This window comes from Chrysemys picta, chromosome 24 (genome assembly GCF_011386835.1).
Source record: "Chrysemys picta bellii isolate R12L10 chromosome 24, ASM1138683v2, whole genome shotgun sequence".
In the NCBI taxonomy this organism is placed as follows: Eukaryota; Metazoa; Chordata; order Testudines; family Emydidae; genus Chrysemys; species Chrysemys picta.
In genome coordinates, this window is record NC_088814.1 from 13516600 (window position 1) to 13543069 (window position 26470).

Here is a 26470-nt window from a genome sequence, read left to right on the forward strand (position 1 = left end):
AGGCTCATTGATGTTGAGAATACGTAACATTTATGCAGCATTTTTCATTCTGGAGAATCCAAAATGGTGACACTGCATCTAAATACAGCACCATTTAGATTTAGCCACCATTAGGACAGAGGGCAGCAACTAATCTGTGCACATCATACTGCCCAGCAGTTGGAAAGGGATTTTTTTATTATTTTAAATAAGGACAGCATGGTAATCTTACAAGAATTACTTCGGGGCCATACAGAACAGACAAGACTTCATAATAAGAAATAATAATCCCTTCATGTCGTGCTTGAATGATCCTAACAGAAACTGTAGGGATCCCAATTTCTCCTCCACAGAACGATGAAATTCTGAGTGAACCCTACCAGGATTTGAACCTGTGATACTAGAGGGTCCAGACAGCTAAGCATCGTCTTCCAGCCATTTTCAGATATAGCCTATATATAAATTGGTGCTTCTATTATCCCCCTCTGAAAGCCAGGATAAGGGTCCAGAACAAAGGTTAGGTGCTTGTGATTAAAATAAAATCATCAGTGCTTGTGAAGTAGCATGAATTTAGCTTGGAATAAGCTTTCTGGGATATTGCTCGGGATTTTAATACAATACGAACTCCAAGTTATAAAGGAAACTCAAAACAAATTGTTACTAGGGCTGTCAATTAATCTCAGTTAACTCATGTGATTAACAAAAAAAATTAATCAGTTTTAATCGCACTGTTAATAGAATACCAATTGAAATTTATTAAATATTTTGGATGGTTTTCTACATTTTCATATATATTGTATTGTGTTGTAATTGAAATCAAAGTATATATTTATTATAAATATTTGCACTGTAAAAATGATAAACAAAAGAAATAGTATTTTTCAATTCACCTCATACAAGTACTGTAGTGCAATCTCTGTTGCGAAAGTGCAATTTACAAGTTTAGATTTTTTTTGGTTACATAACTGCACTCAAAAACAAAACAATATAAAACTTCGGAGCCTACAAGTCCATTCAGCCCTACTTCTTGTTCAGCCAATTGCTAAGGCAAGCAAGTTTTACATTTACAGGAGATAATGCTGCCCTCTTCTTATTTACAATGTCACCAGAAAGTGAGAACAGGCAATTGCATGGCACTTTTGTAGCCAGCACTGCAAGGTATTTACATGCCAGACATTTGTATACCTCTTCAGGCTTTGGCCACCATTCCAGAGGACATGCTTCCATGCTGATGACGCTCGTTAAAAAAAAATAACATCTTAATTAAATTTGTGACTGAACTCCTTGGAGGAGAATCATATGTTGCCTGGTCTGTTTTACCCACATTCTGCCATATATTTCATTTGAAAATGTAGAAAATATCCAAAAATATTTAAATAAATGGTATTCTATTATTGTTTAACAGTGTGATTAATCACGCAATTAATTTTTTTCATCGCTTGACAGCCCTAGTTGTTACCATCCACAAATCTGAAGTCAAATTTCTAGAGAGAGAGAGAACTTGAGGATATTAAATGAAGTCTTGATTATGGTGTTTTCCATTTTTGGAGTCCTAAGGGGGGATAAGTTTGTTATTCATAGTAGAAATACGTTACTAATTGCCAATTCTCTACTGAATATGAGAATCAGCATTACTTTTGTATTTATAGACAAAGCCGCTCCTCATTTGACAGAGGAAAGCTTAACTTGCTAATCCTGACAGCAGGTTACGCAATTGAATCTAAAGCTGGGAGAGATTTTGTTCCTCACACTGAGAACTGGATGCTAAAACCTGATGCTAGGCTCCCTGTACTAGATGAATATTAAACCACTGTACTTGGAATTTACCAGAAACATTTTTATGATCTTTCAAAAGTAAAACTGCCTCTTCCTATGTATTTTAGTCGTATTCCTGTCTCCTTTACCAGGACTCTGAAAATGTACCTTGAAACCGCAAAACTAGATTCCCCTATTTCCTCACTACCTTTTATTATTTATTTTCATTTCTATTCCTGATGGCAAGCTACTGAGTCTCCTTAAGTAGGTCTGAAGCAGTCTTAAGCACAAAGGGCGGGGCTTTTGTTGCGATTGTGATCTAAGGCCTTGGCTACACTCGCGGATTCACAGCGCTGCCGCAGCAGAGCTCTCTCGCAGCGCTGCAAGTACTCCACCTCTCCGAGGGGAATAGGTTGCAGCGCTGTGAGCGAGCGTGCAGTGCTGCAGGTGCTGATTACACTGGCGCTTTACAGCGCTGCACTCGCTGTGCTCAGGGGGGTGTTTTTTCACACCCCTGAGCGCAGGAAGTGCAGCGCTGTGAATTGCCAGTGTAGCCAAGGCCTCAGGATACTCTGCTCTCCTTGCTTGATGCTTGTGACCCAGCAGGGAGTTGAAACTGACTGTTTTTCCATCCTGTTGGTGCACAAGAAAGGAACTAGGAAGAATCAGTGTGTTGTGACCATGTGATGTTGCAGTCACAACACACCTTACATGAAGCCTGATCAGGGTGGATAAAAAAAAATCAATGATTTTTTTAATCACATTTTTTTCATTTAAATCCGATTTTTTGATAGGTTTTTTCCTCAAAAAGCATTTTATCTAAAGATAGTTTTAATTAAGATACATTCTAGCTCAAAGATATCTCATCATGGAATAGGGATTATAAATTCTAATTCTATAGTATGAGACAATATATTCATGTCATGTTTAAGAAAAGTTTTGTAAATGAGTTCCAATAGTTCATGGATTAGGGTCCCAATCTTATGAGGTTCCACAGGCTTCTGTATAGATTATTTAGGTTAATCTTTCTATCTACCCAATGGGACTCAGTGCTCAGTCTAAAAGATAGATACCATCAGAGATGCTTAGTTTTGCAGTTCTCAAACTGTGGATTTGTGTCTCCAGAGGTAACATGCTTGCTAACAGCAAAAATGTTTTAAAATAAATAAATAATACATAAAGGTAAGAAATAACAGACCTCAACTCTATTGTCCCTCTGCAGATTTGTATACACAGAGTCAATCCCTTACCTCTCTCTAAAAGTGCAAAGTTTCAAAAAGTTCAATGAATAGATTGATGGGGGCAGAATAGATCTGGACAAGGAGAAGAAGTCTGGAGATAAATGTGAGACGCGAGGGACATATGCTTGTTTTGTTAAAATATGATATATTTGCTGTTGAAGAAAAAAATCCAGAATACTTATATTGAGATATACTTATCTCATAGAACTGGAAGGGACCTTGAAAGGTCATTGAGTCCAGTCTAGCAGGACCAAGTAGTTTTTTTGTTTTATTTCTTCTCCCAGATCCCTAAATGGTACCCTCAAGGGTTGAACTCACAACCCTGGGTTTAGCAGGCCATCACTATTTCAAATCTGCACCAAGATAGTACAGACTGAAAGTTGTTACCATCGGACATCAGTACTGAGGTCTATGAGAAGTGACTTGGATCAGCCTTGTTGATGGGTTTCTTCCACATAACATTATTATTGATAACTGACCTTAGGGATATATCTACCCAGCCGGAGCCAGCCTCCCAGACCAGGTCAACAGACCCGGACTAGCAGGGCTCATGTTAGTGCTCTAAAAATAGCTGTATAGACAGCGCTTTGAAGTTGCAATTCAGGCTGCAGCTCAGGATCTGAAGCCTAGGGAGGGGAATGGGCTTCAGAGCCCAAGCTCCAGTCTGAGCTGCAACTTCTAAGCGCTGTCTACACAGCTATTTTTAGAGTGCTAGTGCAAGCCCCACTAATTTGAGTGTCAACATGGGCTGGGAGACTCCCTCTCACTTACTCCACAATGCTGTGCAGCCCTACCCTAATAGGCCTCTCTTTACATACTACATATGCTGTAGTTAAAACTTGTTCTGTATGTATTTGCAGTAGCTGACATGCTCCATTCCAGCTCGGTCTGGACTGGTGATCACTATGCCACTAGGATAAGTGATTTTTCTGATGACCATTATAACACTGAGATGTGCTTCTCTTTCCCCTCCCACAATTTCCCTGTCTTACTTATTTGAATTGTGAACTCTAGGGCAGGGACTGTCACTTAACAGGCATATGCCCCGTGCTAAGCACAACAGGGTCCACATCTCAATAGTGCCTAAAGGACCCCAATCATAATTTACCCCTCTGCCTCTCATTGCAGTAAGGGTACACAAGTAGATTTTGGGGGCTTGGCTCCAAGATTTTCATGATCATTTTGCAAAGCTATCTGAAATGTCCTCTCTAAAAAGTTTTAGAATTTGTGATTCAAACATTTCTGGCTCAAATTTAATTAAAACTTTTAAAAATAAATGTAAACTTGACATAAAAGCCCACATAATAGTCAATCAATAGATTTATTTACAAAGCAATCCTTGCCATGATTCTACATAAATGATTAAAACACAATGCATAAAACCAAAAAAAAAGTAGTTCTTAATGAAGGATAATTATCTTGTAACAAGTCTCTGGCTATCTAGTAACTGCAAGGTTATCACTACAGCTGCACATTAGAGCCATTAAGAATTTCAAGACACTAACAGAACTAAGGTCCCTCTGATACAAAAGCACAGACCACTACCACTTGAACTAATGGATAATCTCCATCAGCTGTTAGCATTATAGGGCCTATGACCCACTTGAACAGGTTTGATTCTACCCAGCAGGGCAGTGCTGCATACATACTAGCCAGGTCTTTACAATACTATTAGTACTGTAGTTTGATCAACAAAAAATAGTTTCTATCCATAGTACTATGCCATGATACCAATCAGAAAGCAAGATTTCCTAACACCATTTTATAATATTGAATCAAATAACCCGACACTCCTCCCTTATTGTTAGTCTTCCCCACCAACCAAAGCAGCAAAGCTCAAAGAATCACCATTTAATTTATCCATCTTTTGAAACAATATTACTTCTCATTTCTCCCACTAGCCAAGATTATCCATTTGTGATAATTTAGTTATAAAGTAACAAATTGCTGCTTTAAAGGCGATTCATATGAAACATCACATCAAGAGGAAAAGCTTTAAACAGGAGCATGTCATTGCATGGCCATACTAAGACTTTACCCTATATTCAAGGGTGCACTTTGTAACAATCTGGAATATTTATTCATCCCAGAGAACTGTAAGGCTACTAGTACACATATTGTATACAAAATCCTTCCTGCTTACGCAAGAGACTTATCATTCCCAATAAATAGTGCATGGAACAAGACTGAAAATATTGACCAGGACCAGGAATATCATTATTCCCAAAGCTGAGAGACTCTACCATCCACATCTTATCCATAATTTACATCATCACTGGTTTAACTAGCCATACCAAACAGCTAAAAGAGGAGACTGACAACTGTTTCAAAAAGGGGTAGGTTCAGATCCCAAAATTTGTTTTGCTAGTGAATAGATTTTTGAGCCCTGGCCTGCAGATCCCGAACACTTAATGAATTATGAGTTTAATACCTAACCCATCATCACTACATCATAGTATTAAAACAGCAGAAGAACAAGCCAACTCATTTTTCTACAAGCAGTTCTGTCAACTCTCAGATGTTAATGTTACTTTAGGGATGAACTCTGAGTGCACAAAGCCTATACCAGACCTCGCTGTCCTGGACAACTATGATGTACTCCTTCCTGGACGCAGGGTAGAGCATCAAGATTTTTCTTTTTTCGATCCAAGTGATATCTTTCATTTAATGGTCAAACAGTCTTCATTCTCCTGACCAAAGCAGTTTATTAATAGAACAGTTGTCCTGCATGGATTTCAGTAAAATCTGTTGTGTCATATAACTCTTTAAGCATGATGGGACACTATTTGTTGACTTTATTGTAAATGCATTTCTTTACTGCTGCTTTTTAAAACAAGCTAAAAAGGATAGAGATTTTAAAGAACTAGCCATTACATTTAAAACCTGCATAGGAGGCAATACCTACAAAGGCGCTTTCCCCCGCCCCAAAAGCACAACAGCACATTGCAGCAGACTGATTCTTCCAATTATATATAGGACCCCACCACTTCAGAGGTTCTAGAGGTGTCCTGAAATTAGGTGACTAAGCAAGCAAGGAGCCTTCAGCAGGATTCTAACCTAGCAAAGAATCCACAACACTTCCTGTCCATCTTGCCCTTCCATGGCTATATCAAATAAATATGGAAGGGCCTGATGCTTTATTGTTCATTTGTTTAACTGCTTTGCTTAATAGCCTAGGGCTTCCTCTGAATATCAGCAAAAAAACAAGTTCTCCTCCAGCCAGTCCTGGTCAATCATCATAGCCAGCAAGGAAGATTTCCATTGACAGAGAAGAACTGGAAAAATGTAGGATACTTTGCCTATCTTGGCAGCCATCTCTCACAGAGGGCAAACATAGACATTGAGATTCAGCACAGAATCCGCTGTGCCAGGCTTGCCTTTGGCAGTCTGTCTCACCAGATGTTTAACAATCACAACAGAACACACACTAAACTTTTGGTTTATAAAGTAGTGGTAATGCCAACTCTCCTCTATGGCTGTGAGACTTGGGTGACCTATAGAAAACACCTGAAAAACTTGGAACACTAGCACCAGCACTTTCTTCGGATGATCCACAACATAAAATGGGAGGATCGCCACACTGTCAGTGTCCTCACAGGGAGGAACATCAGTGTTGAGGCCCTGATTATCCAGCACCAGCTGAGGTGGAGTGGGCACTGTGGGTGTATGTCTAACATACGCTTACCAAAACAATTGCTGTACGCCCAACTCGCCAAAGGAGAAAGAAAATGGGGAAGCCAAAAGAAAGGCTTTAAAGACACCTTCAAAATAAACATCAAGAGATGTGGCATCAACACCACACACTGGGAAACAGTAGCCTAGGATAGGGAGAACTGGCGAAGACGTCTCAGAGAAGGAACGTCCACTTTTGAGGAAAATCTCATTGCCCTGCTCACAGAAAAACACCAGAAAAGAGAGGTCAGATAACTGTCATGCAGCAATCGTGGCCCAACCCTGACTTCCAACTCCACCTGCAACGTCTGCCAACAAGCCTGTGGCTCAAGGATCGGACTCCTCAGTCACCAAAGGACCCATATAAAATAAAACCTGTGAAAGATCATCCTCAACCTCGACGTAATTAATCTATCTCAATGAGCGGCGGACGCTCTCTTGCCGACACAGCATGGTGTAGACACCGCATTAAGTCAATGTAAGTTTTTTCACACACCTGAGTGACGTAACTTACATCAACTTAAGCGGTAGTGTAGACAAGCCCTCAGTATGCAACATATGAGATGTCTGCTCACCAACTGCTCTCCGGTCTTAGCTTTATCAAAGCACCAGGAACTATCCACAATACCGGCACACCCGGTCCTGAATAATCATCAGATTTATTTTCCTGTTACAAATACAATCTTATTCCGTAAACTAAAGGGTACTGCACAATACTTTCCCATGACATTACTGTACCAAGATCTATATGCACAAATATACAACCTGGAGAACAATCAGGGCTTCAGCTCCTGATGCCTGCTGACTAAGGGCCAAATTCACATCTAATAAGGGATGTAACGCCATGGAAAACGTGCCCATGAAGCTGAGCCTACTGCTGAACTCTTGTATATTCCTACATTCCGCTTCAGTACTCTCTCAAGACTGAACCCCCTTGGCACCAACTACCTACTGTGTGTTCTACTTCATGACCTAGCTGTTAAGCTTGACATTATTACAGTAAAAGTTCAGACCAGATTTCTGTTTAAAGCTTGAATCCAAGTGCTCCAATATCTACACGGCTGCTCAGGTTGCCTTGAAATTTGGCGTGCCTTATGGCAGCACAGGGTTCTGTTAGGGATCCAAACTTGGGGACATTTGAACAAGGGGCTCCCAAGATACAGCGTCTGAAAAAAATAGTTTTTCTTAACTTTAAGAGATTCTGGCACCCAAATTTTGCTTACAGGGAGAGATCAAACAAGTGCTCCATTGCACCAGGGTCTCCAGCATTTGAAGGTTATCCTCACAGAGCGCACAGCCCTCTGAGGAAAAATCAAACTTTGAAAAAGGTTTTGTTACTCTAGTTTAGCTTGTCAGAAGCCTCTTGCATTGAATGAGCTAAAGAATTAAACTGAGCATGTGCAGACCGAGGGGCTATTTAGAAAGTTACCTCTTTATTATAAAACCTGGGAATATCAGTCGTCAAATTCTAATCCCAGCTCTAACCCAGGCCTTGTAAAACTACATTTACACTACAGTGGCATAGCTGTGTCACTGCAGCGCTGCTGCTGTATGGAATATCATAGTGTAGAGGCTTCCTACTCAATAGAAGAGGTTTCTTCCACCAATGCAGCTAATCCATCTCTCTGAGAGGTGGTAGCTAAATCAACAGAAAGATTCTTCTACTGACCTACCCACTTCTACAACAGGGGCTAGGTAAACCTAACCAGAGGGCTCAACGTGTTTAATTTTTCACAACCTTGACAAAACTAGGTCCATCTAATTTCTAAGGGATGATCAAACCCGATTTCAAATCCCAACCTAGGACAAGAATCTTTAATTAAAAGCAACCATATTGTTGCAGTCTGCCTCTATCAAGGGGGATTTTTATTATGGGGAAATGTAATCTAAGGACAACAGAATATTCATGCTGAAATTATTTTCTGAACAGAAAATAAACTATAAAAGCAAGTGCTCGCTGGGAGGGGAAGGGGATTCGCATTGGAAGATCAAGTGGGAACAAGGGCTGGGGGATCAGGTGATGGGAAGGAGAGAGGTGGGATTCTGAGAAGGGGGACATGAGGGATGAGTGTTGGGGGACTAGGGGAGGACAGGGGCACCTGTCAGTCCCACATTCCCCTCCTGTGTGGGGGCCATGACCTGGGGGACACAGCCCAGGGAAAAGGGGGTGACTGGAGAGAAAGGGGGACCCAGTGTGGGGGGAGACGGAGAGAAGGGGGGTCCCGGGGAAAAGGGGGGTGACTGGAGGGAAAGTGGGACATGACATGGGGGGAAGGAGGAGAGGAGGGGGGATCCTGGAGGAAAAGGGGGTGACTGGAGGGAAAGTGGGACATGACATGGGGAAAGGGGGAGGAGGGGGGACCTGGGGGACTCGGCCTGGGGAGGAAGGGGTGAGTGGGGGGAAGGGGGAGGAGGTGGGGCCCAGGGGACATGACATGGGGGAAGGGGGAGGAGGGGGGACCTGGAGGACTCAGCCCGGGGGAAAGGGGGTGACTGGAGAGAAAGGGGGACCCAGTGTGGGGGGAGAAGGAGAGGAGGGGGAGTCCCGGGAAAAAGGGGGTGACTGGGGGGAAGGGGGGTGACTGGAGGGAAAGTGGGACATGACATGGGGGAAGGGGGAGGAGGGGGGACCTGGGGGACTCGGCCCGGGGAGGAAGGGGTGAGTGGGGGGAAGGGGGAGCCCGGGGGAAAGGGGGAGTGACTGGAGGAGAAGCGGGACACGGCGGGCGGGGGAACGGGGGGAAGGGGACCCGGAACCGGAGAAAGGGGGAGGGGGAGGGGGACGGGGACGCCCCTCACGCGCACTCACCCGCCCCGCCATCTCGCCGCTGCTCCCTACAGACACCGCCCGGCAGCCAAACGCCAGCGCGTAAGGCGGCCGCGCATGCGCATGCGCACGCGCACTGCAGCCCTGCTGCACTGCGTTCGGAGCGGCGCGCCGCCGAGCGCCCGGCAGAGGGCAGCGCTGCGCGCCCCAGGCTTCGCGCGGTGACGTCACCGTTTATGACATCATTCCAGCGACCTGGCGTCACCAGGCAAAGGCGTCCTTGCAGAGTGGGTGTGAGTTTGGGCAGGTCCGTGGCGAGTTGGGACTTGGGGCGATGCTCGGCAATCCCAGGCTCCTGCGTGCCCGTCCGGGGTCGGGCGGAAGGAGGCAGAGAAAACAAAACCAGGACTTGGCATTTGAGATGATTTTAGAAGCAGCCTCAGGAATTTGGGGGGGAATTTTTGAGCAGCTGGGGTTGTCATTGCTGCATCAGGGCAGTACGCCACCGTATCACCCCGTTCTCCTTTTTTGCCCCAACACATGGGAGCTGGAGGCGTAATTTCCAGCCAGATAGAAATACATGCACTAGCTTTGATTGAGCCAGCTACTAAAATAGCCGTGTAACTACACAGCACGGACTTGCCACCCAACTACAGACCTAGGGTCTCAGTCTTGGGCAGCTATCCCTTCCTGCCACTCCTGCGTCTGTGGCTACACTGCTGTGTTTAGCACACTAATGTAACCAAAGGCTAGTGCATTTACATTTACCCAAACTGGCAATTACACCTCCAACTGCAGTGTAGATTTACCAGTAGTGATGTCACCACACTATCACCACACTGCATCATTAGTGTATGTGTAACCCACACACCTCCTGGGTGTGGAGTTCTGTCCCATCTAGTGGCACCAAGACCACTTAAGGAGAGAGAGAAAATGAGAATGCTCTACAGCCTTAGCTAACAGCCAGTCGGCTTTTAGCTCGTGCAGTAGAGGCTCACACACTAAGCTCCAGAGGTCTCCAGTTCGATCCTGCCCGCCAACGACCAGGCTCTGTCGGTGTTACAAGTCTTGTAACACGGACAGACCCCAGTCAGCGGGATCGAACCGGAACATGAAGGCACTATGTGATTTCATCAGCGGGGACCTGGAACAATTTGTATAATGGGGGTGCTGAGAGCCATTGAAACAAACTGCAAACGCTATATATAATGGAAACCACTTCATGCCAAGGGGTGCGGCAGACCCCCTAGTTCCAGCACCTATATTCATCAGGTCTCCCTGGTATCTATGTTGAAGCATCTAGGTTCTATTGCAATGTAAATTAGATTTGTTATGCTCAACGATATCATTAAATATAGGTCATCACCCAGAGGTATTGAAACCAGGTCCACAGGGCTCCTAAGTGGAGGCATTACCTCACTCCAACCCTTTAATTGATGGCTTAGTGGCAGCAGCTCCATCTGGGAATCCTTGAAGCTCAGTTCCACCCTGGCTGTGAAAGGTGGAACCCAGCACTTCTGGTTGGCCTCCTCTCCTTACTTAAGCCAGAAGGAGAAACAGGAAGTTGTCTGTTTAATTGCTTTGGATTGCTCTCTCAGGGCTCCCTGGTCTCCTGGTTTGATGATTCAGCCTGGTTCCTAGGGTAGTCCCCCACCCTCCTTAGCAAAGGGGCTGTGCCACTAGAGAAGAGACACCTCTTTTGGGCCCCATGGGGTTGACAGAGTCCTGCACTGTTGATTTCCCCTAGCAGCTGAAGGGAAGAGGACGGGGATGTGACTCCCGCCCAGTCATCCTGGCAACCAGTGGGATTTGGAGAGACCACAGCTGTCACCAGCAGCCAATTAGAGGACTGAAGACAGTCAGGCAGAATGGAAGCAGTTTCTGACCCCACCATGCAGAGCCCCAGAGTCCCAGGAGAGAAGCTGTGGCTAGCCCAGGTTCCCTCCACATGGCAGAGACCAGCAGGAAGCAAAGGAGAGAGAAGGTCTCCCTGTATAGCTGCAGAAAAGCCTCAGGAGGAGACAGCCCCTCTTTCTTCCCGCCACCTGTAGCCTGCTTGCCATGCCATAGGCGCCGACTCCGCGGGTGCTTTGGGGCTGGAGCACTCACGGGGAAAAATTGGTGGGTGCTCTGCACACACTAGCAGCTCCCCACCCCACCCCAGCTCACCTCCGCCTCTGCCTCCTCCCCTGAGCGCGCCACGTCCCCACTTCTCCCCCTAGCTCCCAGTGCTTGCCACCGCAAAACAGCTGTTTCACAGCAGCAAGTGCTGGGAGGGAGGAGGAGGAGGGGGAATGTGGCGCGCTCTGGGAAGAGGCGGGGCCGGGGCGGGGATTTGGGGTAGGAGTCCAATAGGGGCAGGGAGGGGGGCGGAGTTGGGGTGGGGATTTGGGGAAGGGGTTGGAATGGGGGCGGGGCAGAGGTGGGAGGAGGCGGGGCTGGGATGGAGTCAGGGCGGGGCCAGGGGCGAGCACCCACTGACACCAGGAAAAGTTGGCGCCTATGTGCCATGCAGCTGTCCATATTGGCAGAGGCGGATTACAGTTTTGTGGGGTCCTGGGCCAGAGCAAGTGGGGCCCCACCCCACCCTTCCGCCTGTAGTTGCCCCCCACTCTCCCCCCTGTGCTCCTGCCCACCTGGCACACCTGCTGGGGAGCAGGGTCAGGGTGCGGGGGCTTGCCCAGCTCTGCCCGCCTTGTGCTCCTGCCAGAGAGCAGGATCAGGGCATAGGGGCTTGCCCACCTCCCCAGCAGGAGCACCGGGTGAGTGGAGTGGGTCAGGGCGAGGGGGCGCCCATTTTTCTGGGCCCCCCAATTGGCCGGGGCTAATCCACCATTGCATATTGGCTCTGGGATTTGGGTTCTATTGACTCAACTCGCTTGCATCTGAACCCCTGGGTTCCAAGCTTTAAAGACTGTCAACCTAGTTCCAGAAGGGAGAGGGCAGTTAATCCCGCTCCAGCAATCCCCAAGGACTTGCTTGCCTGAACCAGGTTCCTGACCACTCAGTCAGAAAAGGAACCTGAGTGCCAATTTTGTGATTTCCCGGGGGGTGCTCAACCCCCACTCCACCCCAGGCCTCGCCCCCACTCCACCCCTTGCCAAAAGCCCCCACCCCTTCCCATCCCCACCCCACCTCTTCCCACTCCGTTCTGCCCCCTCCCCCAAGTGGGCCCCGCCCCCGCTCCTATCCCTGCCCCCCCAGTGCCTCCTGCATGCCGCTAAACAGCTGAACACTGGCGGGAGGGCAGCACTGGGAGGAGAAGCTGATCGGGACCTGCCGGCAGGTGGGAGGCATTGAAGGGGATGGGGAGGAGCTGATCGGCGGGGCTGCGCGAGGGTGGTGAGCACCCACTATTATTTTTCCCTGAGTGCTCCAGCCCCGGAGCACCCACGGAGTCGGCACCTATGCCTGAGTGAGTTCCTTGTACTACAGTTAAATTGGTGGATAGGGTTTAATCTTGCACCATTAAGGCACATTGCATCTGTGAAAGGACTTTCATCTACCTGGATCATCGAGACCACTTTCCCATATAATAAAGTGTGTTTCTAACAGCATCTCCTTACAGACCTCCAACATGTCTCCACGTGCACTACCAGAGTACATGAGATGGGGGTGACAGCCAGAACTGAGGGGGGAGACACTTCTGGTTAGGAGTATGAAGAGTGGGTGGTCACGTGACCTAGTGTGTTTGCTGACATAGCCTTTAGTAATTAAAAAAGTATTATTAATATCTCTAATGATTTTAATCACTTAATATTTTTATTGACTGTATATTCCCTCTTTAATCAATCTGTGGTCTGTCTCTTTAATTATTTGAAAAACAAAAATGAAGTCATAAGGATAAAAAATCTGCAGTTAAGCAACAACACAGTATGTTGGCAGTTCTCAGATCTTTCAGAAATTCTGGCTATCCAATTTAAATCAAAGATTGCCTTTGCTGCAGTTTAAATTTAGCAGTTTATGAATCAACAGACATAGGGAACATAGCACAACTTTGCATTTGGATTCGATGATTGATACAGTCAACTATAAAATTATCAGAGACTTGGTTTTGCTCCAGTCACTACACGATCGTACTTGTGGGGAGGATATGTACATTGCTGTTTGTCAAGCCTGCAGTTAAATTAATTGTTCCACTAAATTCCATTGTTTCTGTTACAACAGATGGAGCTCCAAGTATGACTGGTTAACATCATGGACTAGTTACCGAAATGACAAAGAATCAGGCCAATTTGTTGGCATTTCACTCTATTGTGCATCAACAGACTCTGTGCAACAACTCAGGAGATGGCTGCATGAAGGGAATAATGTACACAGTTGTTAAAGTAATAAACTTCATTCATGCCAGACATTTACTACACCGCCACTTTCTTTCTTTGCTTCAAGAAATTGAGTCTTCATATGGCGAGATACTGTTAAACCCTAAGTAAGATGGCTAAATCGAGGTTCTTCAGAGATTTGTTGCATTACTTCCAGAAATGGTGTGGTTTCTTCTGAAATCAGAGAGGAAGGTAAATCTCCCAAATTAAAATATGAGAGCAGGAAAAGAGACTTGGTATTCCTTGCTGGTCTCACTGGGCGTCTAACAAGCTGAATGTACAACTGCAGAGTGAAGGAAAAGTAATTAATGAGTTAATGTGTGCTGTTGCCAGTTTTAAGATTGAACTTGAAATGTACATCATTCAAATTAAAGGAGACCTCACACATTTCCCGGTGTTAAACATAGCATGTGAAAGTGCTCTGGAAAGTGACAAAAGAGAAATAGTTGTTGCTTTGATACAGCAGCTGCAAGAAAAGTTTATCACGTTTTGGCAATTTTGTGAAAGTAGAGTCTGCTAGTGCTTTTCCATGGGATCCTTTCACCTTCCCTATTTTAAAACGTAAAGATCTTGCCACAACATTGAATGTTCCCAGGCAGGAACTGGAAGAGGAGCTGTCAGATTTGTAGGGACAGGGAGCAACTTATGCGGCACAGCATGCAACTGTGCGGAAATGTGTGCTGGACAAAATTTGCATCTTTTGACTGTCAAAACACGGCCTGTGTTTAGATCGGCTCACATTTGTGAACGTACATTCTCAGCCATGGGCCGGGTTAAGTCCCAATAGCCTGCACGCTTGACTGATGCAACCCTTCATGCCCAGCTGCGGTGTGTTGTCACCCATCTTCAACCTGACTGTGACGCAATTACTGCTTCGAACAAAGGAAGTTGCCAGATCTCCCACTAATATAACAGACCAAATAAATTGTAGCCGTTAAGGTTTTGACTTATTTTGCTAATTTAAAATGCTCTTGATAGATGTTTGCCAGTGTTGAAATTAAAGGTACCATATCAATTCGAATCGTGTTACTGTCAGATAACTAATACTAAACCTTTTTTTTTAGATGTACAGGTAGTATATATACAGAGAGAGAGAGAGAGAGGCTGTGGCCACACAACACACAGAGAGCTGCATATGTGACCCACAATGGTAAACAGGTTGAGAACCACTGCCTTACACAGACTAGATCCTAGCTAGGAGAACTGGTTTGTGAGAGGAGAGGTTGCCTGGCAATGAAGTCATCTAGTAGGGATCTGTGATCACCTGACGAGGCTGATCAGGGAGTGACCTGGCAGAGGAGACTGGAAGGTTATCAAAGGGCAGGAGCCACCTTCTCTGGGTCTCTGGCCACTTTCACCAGCCCAAGCAGAGAACAGCTCCTGCAGGAGTCTGAGGTAGGGGGAACCCTGCCTGCCTGCCTGAACTCTGATGGTCCTCCAAGGACCCCCCAGGGAAGGGTGAGCTAGAATGAGGGGTGTTGCCTTCATGGTGTCATTTGTTAAATTACTTGTGCTCTCTTGTGCCTTCTCTCTTAAGTGTTTTAGAATCCTGTGCAAAGTTTGTCTCTGGGTCGGTTGGTTTCCAGCGTTGTGTGCCCTGGAAGAGGCAAACTGTAAGCCAGAAGGCTGCACCTTCTGTGGGATTCTAAGGAACGTGCAAGAGCTACTGGGAGGCTAGGGGGAGACAGCACTCGTTTCAGGGGCAAGGCAACTGGATCAAAGGAGGAGTTCCCACTGCCAAGAGGGGTGTCAGACATGAAGTCAGCACCTGGAGTGTGCGCCTAGAGCCCCAAAGCCAGGGACAGAGCCTAGACCTGCCTGCCCCAGCCAGCTGAGAGCATGTGGGATTCAGCAATGGCTCCCTCAAGCAGTCTGAGTGCCCAACAGGGGGAGTTCAAGCAACTCTGTGACAGCCATGAGGAAATAACTTGTCTGTAGAAGTGATTCCTCCAGATCATAGTTGAGCCACTTGGGCAGGACAGTGGAGGGAACCTTGCCACGCTAGGGATTCTGTGCATGCTCTTTGAGATGGGGACTGTGCCCAGCACATTCTGGATGCTTCCTCCAGCTAAATCCATAGCAGTACAGGTTCTGTACACATTCTGAGGACAGAAGGCTTCATCCTCCAGGGCTGTGAATCCAACACCCCTCATCAGCACCCAATTTACACCTACAACAAAAATCTTTCTAGTTAAAGGCCTACCTACATGACCATTTTTGTTGTTTGTTTGTAAGGTCACATAAAATAGGTTTCACAGTGAAATCCTGACTGTATAACCAGCCATTAAAAATACATCGTACTGTACATTATTGCTGGTTTTCTGATGAACATTCATGCTACATTTTAATTCCCCTCTAGAAATCCTTTGATTAAAGATTTTCCCCTCCAGGATTTTATGAGTCTCTAATAGTCATTGCTTGTTCTTGGGCCCAGTTTTAGAAGACATCCCCATTTTTCATGTGAATTCTCAAAGCCAGTCTCCAAACAAACATGCACAGAGACAGAATCCTTGGGGGGAAATGGGACAGCGAAAAGCTCTTGAAACAAAAGTAAAGTTGGAGAAAGTAACAGGGACACTGGCCTATAGAAAGGTCACCTTGTCTGGAGAAAAGTTTTCTGTTAAAAGTTATTACAGCTAATGTGGACTGAAGAGATGGTTGCCCCTTGTTTCTAATGCAGTGCAAAGCCTAGCAGTGTTGGAATGTAAGGGGAGAAAGTGGAGGATTTCTTTGCCTCTGGTGGTGTTTATTTTCCTAGTATTGGATAATCATGCCAGCCAGCATGGCTTTTATCCCTGGCTTATAAAAAATTCTTCTGAAAAACAATATTTGCCATTTGGTGCAAAGAAATGTATTAAAACTTCTGCATAGGTTCTCAAACTGGCGCCCCTCCTGGGAGTATCTGACTACTTTATCTCCCAAGTATTTGAAGATGACAACAGTCTCTCCCTCCCTTTGCAGAAGATAGGAGTAAATGCTTGATTAGAATTTAAGGTTTGGTGCTGTTGGGTGAGAGAGACTTACTGTGGGAAAGCCACGCTGAAGCCATTTCGCGAAGGAAGAAGCCACACTGTCATGTAGCCACAAGTTGAACCCTGGTTCCCGGTACACATCCTCGTATCTAGCACAATACTGTAGAATCATATCTGTAACTAAGACAGAGGAAGCTTTCCTCCTTTCATCCCCTTCTTTCTCAAAAAATCCCCTAGTGCCTGAAACTGAGCGCCAGCGTGGATGGGTACCACACTGTAAACTGATCTTACTGGACAGCTGGTGGCTTACACATTCTGTTGAATCAGGGTCTTTCAAAGTGTCACCCAGACTCAAAGACAGCTTTGGGGTTCTAAAACATGGCCTGTGGCCACCCCTCTGAACTACAAGAGACAGAAAAATGATCAAACACTGAAACAGGCACAAGGAATGTGTGTTCTTGGTCACCGAAAATGCTGATATCACACCTGAAGAAAGATTGTCTTTATGGTGAAGGTACAGGACTGGCAGACAGCAGTCGTGAGTCCCACTCTCCGGCCTGTCACTGACTTGCTGTCTGACTTTGAATAATTCCAAGACTCCAAGGCCAGCAGGGACCCCTGTGGCCATCTTGTCTGACCCCTTGTGTCACACAGACCAGAGAACTGCCCCAGAATAATTCCTAGAGCATAAGTCACTGTGCCGCTCTAAGCCTCTGTCCCCCACCAATAAAATGGCGGTGATGACCTTCCTCCAGCTGAATGGGCCGGCTAAACTCGCAGCCAGGTTGTACCCCTCCGATAGAGGGAGCTATAGAAGGATGGTACGTTAAGGGATGTACATTTATGTGCAAATTAAGTGTGGCTCTTGGACTCCTGGGAAGCTGCCAAAGATGTGAAGTGCTCCAGTTAAACTGAATTCTCTTCAAAGACTGGCACAGCCTGGGTGGCTACCTGCTGCTCCCATTGCATAGCCCTGCATTTTCCAAGCTCCCCAGAGACCCCTGCCAAGTAGGTGGGGAATTGGACAGTGTCCAGGCAGAGGCTGCTTTATGCCAGTCCATCACTGCAAAGTTTGCACAAACTTGGTGGATCTGGGCAGGCGAGGATTACTCCTGCCTAGCGGGGATCCCCCTTTGCTCTCCTCATACCAGCCTCCCTAGCACTGGAAAGGTGTACCTGAGCCTCAGTGATCCCCAGCTGCCAGAATGTCCCTTCAGAGCCTCCTGACAGCAGACTTCCCCGGGAGCCAGATTGCCCCAGTTCAGGGAGTGTAAAAGTTTACTTGCAGCCCCTTTGGGCCTCCCTATCCCCAGCTCCAGTGGGCACAACTCAGACCCAGGGCTGCCCAGAGGATTCAGGGGGCCTGGGGCAAAGCAATTTCGGGGACCTCTTCCATAAAAAAAAGTTGTCCCACTTGCTCCCCCGCCCAGGCGGCCCTGCTCAGACCCAGCATAGGATCTTGCCCAGTGTGTTCACCAGGCAACTACTGCAGGAGACAGGGCTGCCGAGTATAAGCTAGAAAAATATCTCACTTAAATCAGAAGGGAAAACAATGCTGGTTGGCAGGGAATGGGTTAATCCAGGAGCCTTGGCGTCTGCACCAGGTTCTCAGGGGACGGGTTTTGCTGTGTGTCTGTAGGTGCAGGCTGACTCCTCCACCACAGAAACTCTCCAAACCCTGAGCAGCTCTGGCCCCACTTTCATCTTTGTTTTCACTCAGCGCAGCTGCCTTGCAGTTCCTTGTGTACCGTCCCCGAGCTCAGAGCCTGCATGGCTCGTGCTGACTGCACTGTCCGCTAGGACTCAGGACTTGGCAACGTCACTCATCCTGCACTGATTCCCCCTCCGGTTTCGGGTGCAATGAGGGGGGAATGGAAAGCAGCACCACTGGTGTAGTCAGTGGATGGATTTGAAGTTGGGAGGAGAGGGGAGGGCAGAGTTTGAAGCAAAGGTCTCTACCCCGTATGCACTGAAATGAATTTCAAAATCAACATTTGAATACCCGTTACCTTGGCCTCCTGTTAATAGTGGCTCCTCTGCTAGAAAGTGACCTTCTTTGTGTCCCTGACCGTACGAAAGCCCTGTGGAGATGAAATGAACCAAAGCTACAAACAGGCTACATACAGTATGAGTCAGAGTTCCTCAGGGGTCATGTCTTCAGTTGGCTTTTTATAGTTGTTCCCCACCATGACCTCGCCAGATGAAACAAAATGCAAACTGCAGCGGGGAAACCACAAGCCTGGAGGCAGGAGATCTGCACTCTGCCCCTTGCTAGGCTGCAGGCTCCGGGGATGATACTGGGTCTGTCAATACACCTCTCGGTGCCCATTTGTGGAATGGGGATGGTACTACTGCTTCACAGGGGTTGTAAAGCGCTCACTCTTATTGGAGGGCAATTGGAAGTACAGAGCTATTCAGGACAGCTGGCAGATTCAGACAATAGGGCTTTACAGGGAACTGTAGGAAAATTCTGATTCACACCTGTATCCCCACCGCCAGGGATATGGCGTTAAGCCCATACTTTCAAAAATGGCCACTGCTCTTGGGTGCCCAACCTGAGACACCTTGCATATGATTTTTCAAGGGTGCCAGGCACATGTAGCTCATTGATTTCTGCTGGAGTCTGTGGTGTCCAGCATCTCTGTTATGGGCTCTGTTATGATAGATAGCTTCCCCGTAGGGGGTCTGATATTATGCTTTTGTCTAGCAATTCTACTGTCAGGACGTGCTTGAGAGAGGTCAGCACGTGGGCAGGAAGGAATAAAGCCCAATTGCTGCACTGTCTTGGCTCGCTCTTTTTTATGTTTGAACATTGAATATGTCAGACGTGAGTTCAGTATGTGCAATTAAAAACTCAGAATGAGCGGGGAGGACCCAAAAAGAAAACAATCAAGACAGCACCAGATTCCTGTCCCTGAGCAGAGGGACATGAACGGGATGTATTTAGCAATTTGATATTCTTTAGACCACAACAGGAAACTACACAGTTGCAATGGGGCTAGATAAAAATGACAACAGAGAGCAGCCACACGACTAGCAGTGACAAGCAAAGGCTGCCACATACTCCAACAGCATCTGGCTGTGTCAGCAGCAGACTGGGAGGATGCATGTAAAATCCCAGTAGTGCTCCAAAAGCATTTTCAATGCACAACAAAATATCATACGCAACAGTTGCAATCACAAATCTGGAGAAATAATAGATCAGTGTATTGCCAACGTGCACAAAATGGCTGACTCATTCAATTATCAACTCTTAAGAATAATTCAGGATAGACTAGTAATAGGGACAAAAGATGCAGGACCTCGAAGGAGACTGCTTAGGAAGCCCACACACTAACTCTTCCAAGCGTTTTATACGTCTCTTCAAAAATGTTGAATAAACTCACATCCAAATGTGAAGCATAAGTGGAGCTGACACACAGATAATTCACCATGTAACATAGGGAAAGCATGAAAACACAAGTACAAACACATCATCAATTGTGCAAAAGCAAATGCACAAATACAATGCAGAGGAGATAAACAAAATGCAGTGGGAGAGCTGTGGGTTCAGTGAAGAAAAACATAATGGAAAGTACCTTGCATATGTAACCCCAACAGACCCCAGTTGTCGGCAGGCGGGATCGGACCTGGGGCCTCTGGAACTTAGTGCATGAGCCTCTACTGCATGAGCTAAAAGCCACATACCTATTAGTGCATGGCTGTAGAGCAGACTCATTTTATCGCTCTCTCGCTCTAAGTGGTCTCAGTGCCACTAGATGGGACAGACACCACACCCAGGAGGTGTGTGGGTTACACATATAGAGTCATATGCAATAACTGTGGAAAGAAAAAGTCCCAACATTTGCAGACAACAAAAACAAAGGAAAAATGTACCATATCGAAGAAGCAAGCAATGACTTGGCGGAATGAGGTCTGGCATATCTATGACATTAACAATGTGCAAAACAGTGAATATGGTTTATAAAGCTCAGATCTACACCAGGTGCAAAGACAAGACAGCAGCACACAAAACAAATAGGAAGTTGAATGCAAAATAGACAGTGGAGCATCATGACAGGTTTCAGAGTAACAGCCGTGTTAGTCTGTATCCGCAAAAAGAAGAACAGGAGTACTTGTGGCACCTTAGAGACTAACAAATTTATTAGAGCATAAGCTTTCGTGGACTACAGCCCACTTCTTCGGATGCATATAGAATGGAACATATATTGAGGAGATATATATACACACATACAGAGAGCATAAACAGGTGGGAGTTGTCTTACCAACTCTGAGAGGCCAATTAATTAAGAGAAAAAAAACTTTTGAAGTGATAATCAAGCTAGGCCAGTACAGACAGTTTGATAATAGGTGTGAGAGTACTTACAAGGGGAGATAGAGTCAATGTTTGTAATGGCTCAGCCATTCCCAGTCCTTATTCAAACCGGAGTTGATTGTGTCTAGTTTGCATATCAATTCTAGCTCTGCAGTCTCTCTTTGGAGTCTGTTTTTGAAGTTTTTCTGTTGTAATATAGCCACCCGCAGGTCTGTCACTGAATGACCAGACAGGTTAAAGTGTTCTCCCACTGGTTTTTGAGTATTTTGATTCCTGATGTCAGATTTGTGTCCATTAATTCTTTTGCGTAGAGACTGTCCGGTTTGGCCAATGTACATGGCAGAGGGGCATTGCTGGCACATGATGGCATATATCACATTGGTAGATGTGCAGGTGAACGAGCCCCTGATGGTATGGCTGATGTGATTAGGTCCCATGATGATGTCACTTGAATAGATATGTGGACAGAGTTGGCATCGGGGTTTGTTACAAGGATAGGTTCCTGGGTTAGTGGTTTTGTTCAGTGATGTGTGGTTGCTGGTGAGTATTTGCTTTAGGTTGGGGGGTTGTCTGTAACGAGGACAGGTCTGTCTCCCAAGATCTGTGAGAGTAAAGGATCATCTTTCAGGATAGGTTGTAGATCTCTGATGATGCGCTGGAGAGGTTTTAGTTGGGGGCTGAAGGTGACAGCTAGTGGTGTTCTGTTATTTTCTTTGTTGGGCCTGTCTTGTAGGAGGTGACTTCTGGGTACTCGTTTGGCTCTGTCAATCTGTTTTTTCACTTCAGCAGGTGGGTATTGTAGTTTTAAGAATGCTTGATAGAGATCTTGTAGGTGCTTGTCTCTATCCGAGGGATTGGAGCAAATGCGGTTATATCTTAGAGCTTGGCTGTAGACAATGGATCGTGTGGTGTGTCCTGGATGGAAGCTGGAGGCATGTAGGTAAGTGTAGCGGTCAGTAGGTTTCCGGTATAGGGTGGTATTGATGTGACCATCGCTTATTAGCACAGTAGTGTCCAGGAAATGGACCGCTTGTGTGGATTGATCTAGGCTGAGGTTGATGGTGGGATGGAAATTATTGAAATCATGGTGAAATTCCTCAAGGGCTTCTTTTCCATGGGTCCAGATGATGAAGATGTCATCAATGTAGCGCAAGTAGAGTAGGGGCGTTAGGGGACGAGAGCTAAGGAAGCGTTGTTCTAAGTCAGCCATAAAAATGTTGGCATATTGTGGGGCCATGTGGGTACCCATAGCAGTGCTGCTGACTTGAAGGTATATATTGTCCCCAAATGTGAAATAGTTGTGGGTGAGGACAAAATCACAAAGTTCAGCCACCAGGTTAGCTGTGACATTATCAGGGATACTGTTCCTGATAGCTTGTAGTCCATCTTTGTGTGGAATATTGGTGTAGAGGGCTTCTACGTCCATAGTGGCCAGGATGGTGTTTTCTGGAAGATCACCGATGGATTGTAGTTTCCTCAGGAAGTCAGTGGTGTCTCGAAGATAGCTGGGAGTGCTGGTAGCGTAGGGTCTTAGGACAGAGTCTACATAACCAGACAAGCCTGATGTTAGGGTGCCAATGCCTGAGATGATGGGGCGACCAGGATATCCAGGTTTATGGATCTTGGGTAGCAAATAGAATACCCCTGGTCGGGGTTCTAGGCATGTGTCTGTACGGATTTGTTCCTGTGCTTTGTCAGGGAGTTTTTTTAGCAGATGGTGTAGTTTCTTTAGGTAATCCTCAGTGGGATCAGAGGATAATGGCCTGTAGAATGTGGTGTTAGAGAGCTGTCTAGCAGCCTCCTGGTCATATTCCAATTTATTCATGATGACGACAGCACCTCCTTTGTCAGCCTTTTTGATTATGATGTCAGGGTTGTTTCTGAGGCTGTAGATGGCGTTGTGTTCAGCATGGCTGAGGTTATGTGGCAAGTGATGTTGCTTTTCCACAATTTCAGCCTTTGCACGTTGACGGAAGCAATCTATGTAGAAATCCAGTCTGTTGTTTCGACCGTCCGGAGGAGTCCATGCAGAATCCTTTTTTTGTAGTGCTCGTAGGGAGGATTCTGTGGGTTAGTATGCTGTTCAGAGGTATGTTGGAAATATTCTTTGAGTCGGAGACGTCGAAAGTAGGATTCTAGGTCACCGCAGAACTGTATCATATTCATGGGTCTGGAGGGACAAAAGGAGAGGCCCCGAGATAGGACAGACTCTTCTGCTGGGCTAAGAGTATAGCTGGAAAGATTAACAATATTGCTGGGTGGGTTAAGGGAACTACTGTTGTGGCTGCTTGTGGCATGTAGCAGTTTAGATAGTTTAGTGTCCTTTTTCCTTTGTAGAGAGGCTCTCAGAACTGGATACTCTCATAAGAAACCAACCTTCCACACAAACTTCCTCGTGGATAGACTTTACAAAAACTAGACAAGCCATTTACAAGACAAACTTTGCCTCTCTAGAACAATGTAAATTACAATCAGAATACCTAGGAAAGTACATAAGCTAAGATTTCAGTTAGCACAATCAACACAGAAATGGAAAGATATTGGACAAATCTGCAGTACGGATATGGTCACTTCAACATTATATAGACGTAACATGTATCACAGAGCTAGTGACTAACTGTCCCACTCTGAAATACTATGATGTGAATTACTCCTGAGGGAATTCTGTGCTCAAAAAATAAAAATTCTGTGCACAATAGTTTGAAATTCTGTATATATTATTTGTGAATAAATAAATGTGGAGGCTCCAACATGACAGTGGGGAGCACAGGCTATCCTGCAGTCCCCATCCCCAGGCTGCTGGGATACAGACTCGGTGGGGAGGCTGCACCTGACCCTGACACAGCGCAAGGGCCGAGTCTGCCCCAGAAACACACTGGGGCCCTGCCCCTCCAGGCCAGGTGTACCAATATAGCAAGCGAGAGGGACAGAGTCTTGCACACACACCCAGCCCGATCCAGGTGTGGGGCAGGCAGACTGAGCACAGCAGGATCCAAGTGTGGAGGGGCTTAGTGTGGGGGGATCCAGGTGTGGGGTAAGAGAATTCTATGTGGGGCAATCTGGATGTGGCTTGTGGGGGGGGTTGGGTGCAGGGGGGATCTGGATGAACAGGGGCTTATTGGGTGGTTCTGGATGCAAGGGGAATGGGACTCTGCAGAGGGGTCCAGATGAAGGTGGTTGCGGCTCAATAGGGAGGGTCTGGGTGATGGGGGACTCGGGTTTGATGGGGTGGGGATTTGGGCGCAGTTTGTTTTAGGTCTCAGTAGGACAGGAATCCCGCTGGGATGGTCCAGGTGCAGAGGAGTGGGGCTCGTCAGGGTGGGGGTTTGAGTGGAGGGGGCTCAATGTGGGATGAACTGGGTTGGCAGGGGGGTCTGGCTGCAGGGACACTCTGGATGCAGGGGGTGAGGATCAGCAAGGGGGTGGTTCGAGTGCAAGCAGCTCAGTGAAGGGGGTTGGGTACAGGGGGCTCAGTGAAAGCGTTCTGAGTGTGGGGTGGGGTCTGGGTATGGGGAGGTCCCAGATGCATGGGGGGGTGGGCAGATGAGGGAGCAGCTCCCTGTACAGTGACCCCTCCCCCTGCGACTGAGGAGTAATGGGGACAGGAAGCAGGGGCAGGGATGTGGAACTTCCTGCAGCTGGGTGAGGTTTCTGGGGGTGAGTCAGCCCCAGCCTCTCCTTGCAGGGGAAGAGGAACCCCCATCCTTCCCTGCCCCCAGCCCAGCTGGGATTAGCAGCTGAGCTCAGCGCAGGGTAGGAGCCACCAGCAGGGGTGTCCCCAGACCCACCACCCCCAGTGATTTACCTCTCCGCCAGCTGCTTTGGGTGCCTGAAATGACGTGCCCAGGCTTCTGGGGAGGGGCATGTGACCGCTCTTGTGGCTTCCCCATGAGAAGCATTTTTCTGCAGGGAAGCAAAGAAAACTGCAGGGGACATGAATTCTGCCTGTGTGCAGTGTCACAGAATTCCCCCAAGAATAGTGAATGAAGAGGCAACTATATAATGTGATGCCACTAAGACGGGGCTTGGGGCATTACTCCTACAAAAGGGACAGCCAGTAGCTTTTGCATCAAGGTCAGCAAAACAGAGATATGCCCATATTGAAAAGGAATGTCCTACAACAGCGTGTGCAAGTGAAAAGTTTGAACAGAGTGTTCAAGGATGGGAAGCCAGTCAAGTAGAAAGTGACCATAAACCACTAGAGAAATTAAAAAAAAAAAGCCGCTACTAGCAGCCAAAAAACCACCTTCAGTGCAAAGATGTACACAAGGAAGGGACTGATAAACACATAGCCAACTTCTTACCCAGAGCAGCCCTGCAGCAGGAAGACAGCAACAGAATAAGATTCTCAACCTCACAGAAATACAGAAGACACAGGAGGACATACTAGGCATTAATCAAGTTATGTGCCAATTGCCAGACAAGGGCTAGGAAGACTATAAGAACAAACTGTGGATAAAGATATACAAGAGCTCGCATCCATCCTTCTGTTAGGATGGCCAGACACCAGGGGAGAAGTCGCACCTGCCTCCCAAAAATACTGGAACTATGCAGACAAGCTGAGTGTCCAAGATAGCATCATACATAAAGGCAGTTGAATCACAACACCCTGATTGCTGAGAGCAGAAGTTCTCTCAGGAATACATCGGAGCCATTCTGGAATAGAAGCCTGCAGCAGGAAAACCAGAGATGCTGCATATTGGCCAGACATGACCTGGTGAGCAGCTGTGATACATGTAGGGAAAAGCAGACCATGTTGCACAAAGAGACAATGAAAATACACAGCATCCCCAATAGATCTTGGAGCAAAGTGGAATGGACCTTTTCACCGCAAACCACACAAACTATTCAGACCGCTGGGAACTAGACGAAGTGTTGGACACTATTGCAGTGACCATCGTAGACAAAGCAATGAAGCATTTCAGCTGGCTTGGTATTCCAAGCTGTGTAGTTTCAGACAACCGACCCCAGTTTACTTGCAGTGAATTTGTACACTTGACCTAGCAATGGGAATTCAGTCCCATCACAACCCCACCACACCCAGCCAGTCAAATGGCAAAGCTGAATCAGCCGTGAACATTGCTAACGCTCTATTAAACAGAGCTGCAAAAGGCAAAGAAATTATACAGCAAGCCATTCCTGAATGGAGAAACACTCCCACAGAAGGCTTCAGAGCAGCCCGGTACAACACTTGGGCCTGGTCCCCACTAAGCCCCCACTTCGGACTAAGGTACGCAAATTCAGCTACGTTAATAACGTAGCTGAATTCGAAGTACCTTAGTCCGAACTTACCGCGGGTCCAGACGCGGCTGGGAGGCTCCCCCGTCGATGCCGCGTACTCCTTTCGCCGAGCTGGAGTACCAGTGTCGACGGCGAGCACTTCCGGGATCGATCCGGGATCAATTTATCGCGTCTAAACCAGACGCAATAAATCGATCCCAGAACAT

General features: G+C 46.7%; 2 protein-coding genes across 3 annotated transcripts in view; one reads left to right on the forward strand and one right to left on the reverse strand.

The window, feature by feature from the left end:
* The window catches only part of NSF (N-ethylmaleimide sensitive factor, vesicle fusing ATPase), a 167391-nt gene extending 157788 nt beyond the window's left edge, over window positions 1–9603 (reverse strand). Inside the window, exon 1 of the mRNA XM_005311728.5 lies at window positions 9457–9603. Within this exon, the coding sequence (XP_005311785.1) occupies window positions 9457–9468 (12 nt within the window). The 5' untranslated portion in view covers window positions 9469–9603. The remainder of the gene's footprint in view (window positions 1–9456) is intronic.
* The window catches only part of LOC135977338 (rho GTPase-activating protein gacV-like), a 954030-nt gene that overhangs the window by 629861 nt on the left and 297699 nt on the right, over window positions 1–26470 (forward strand). The window lies entirely within an intron of this gene.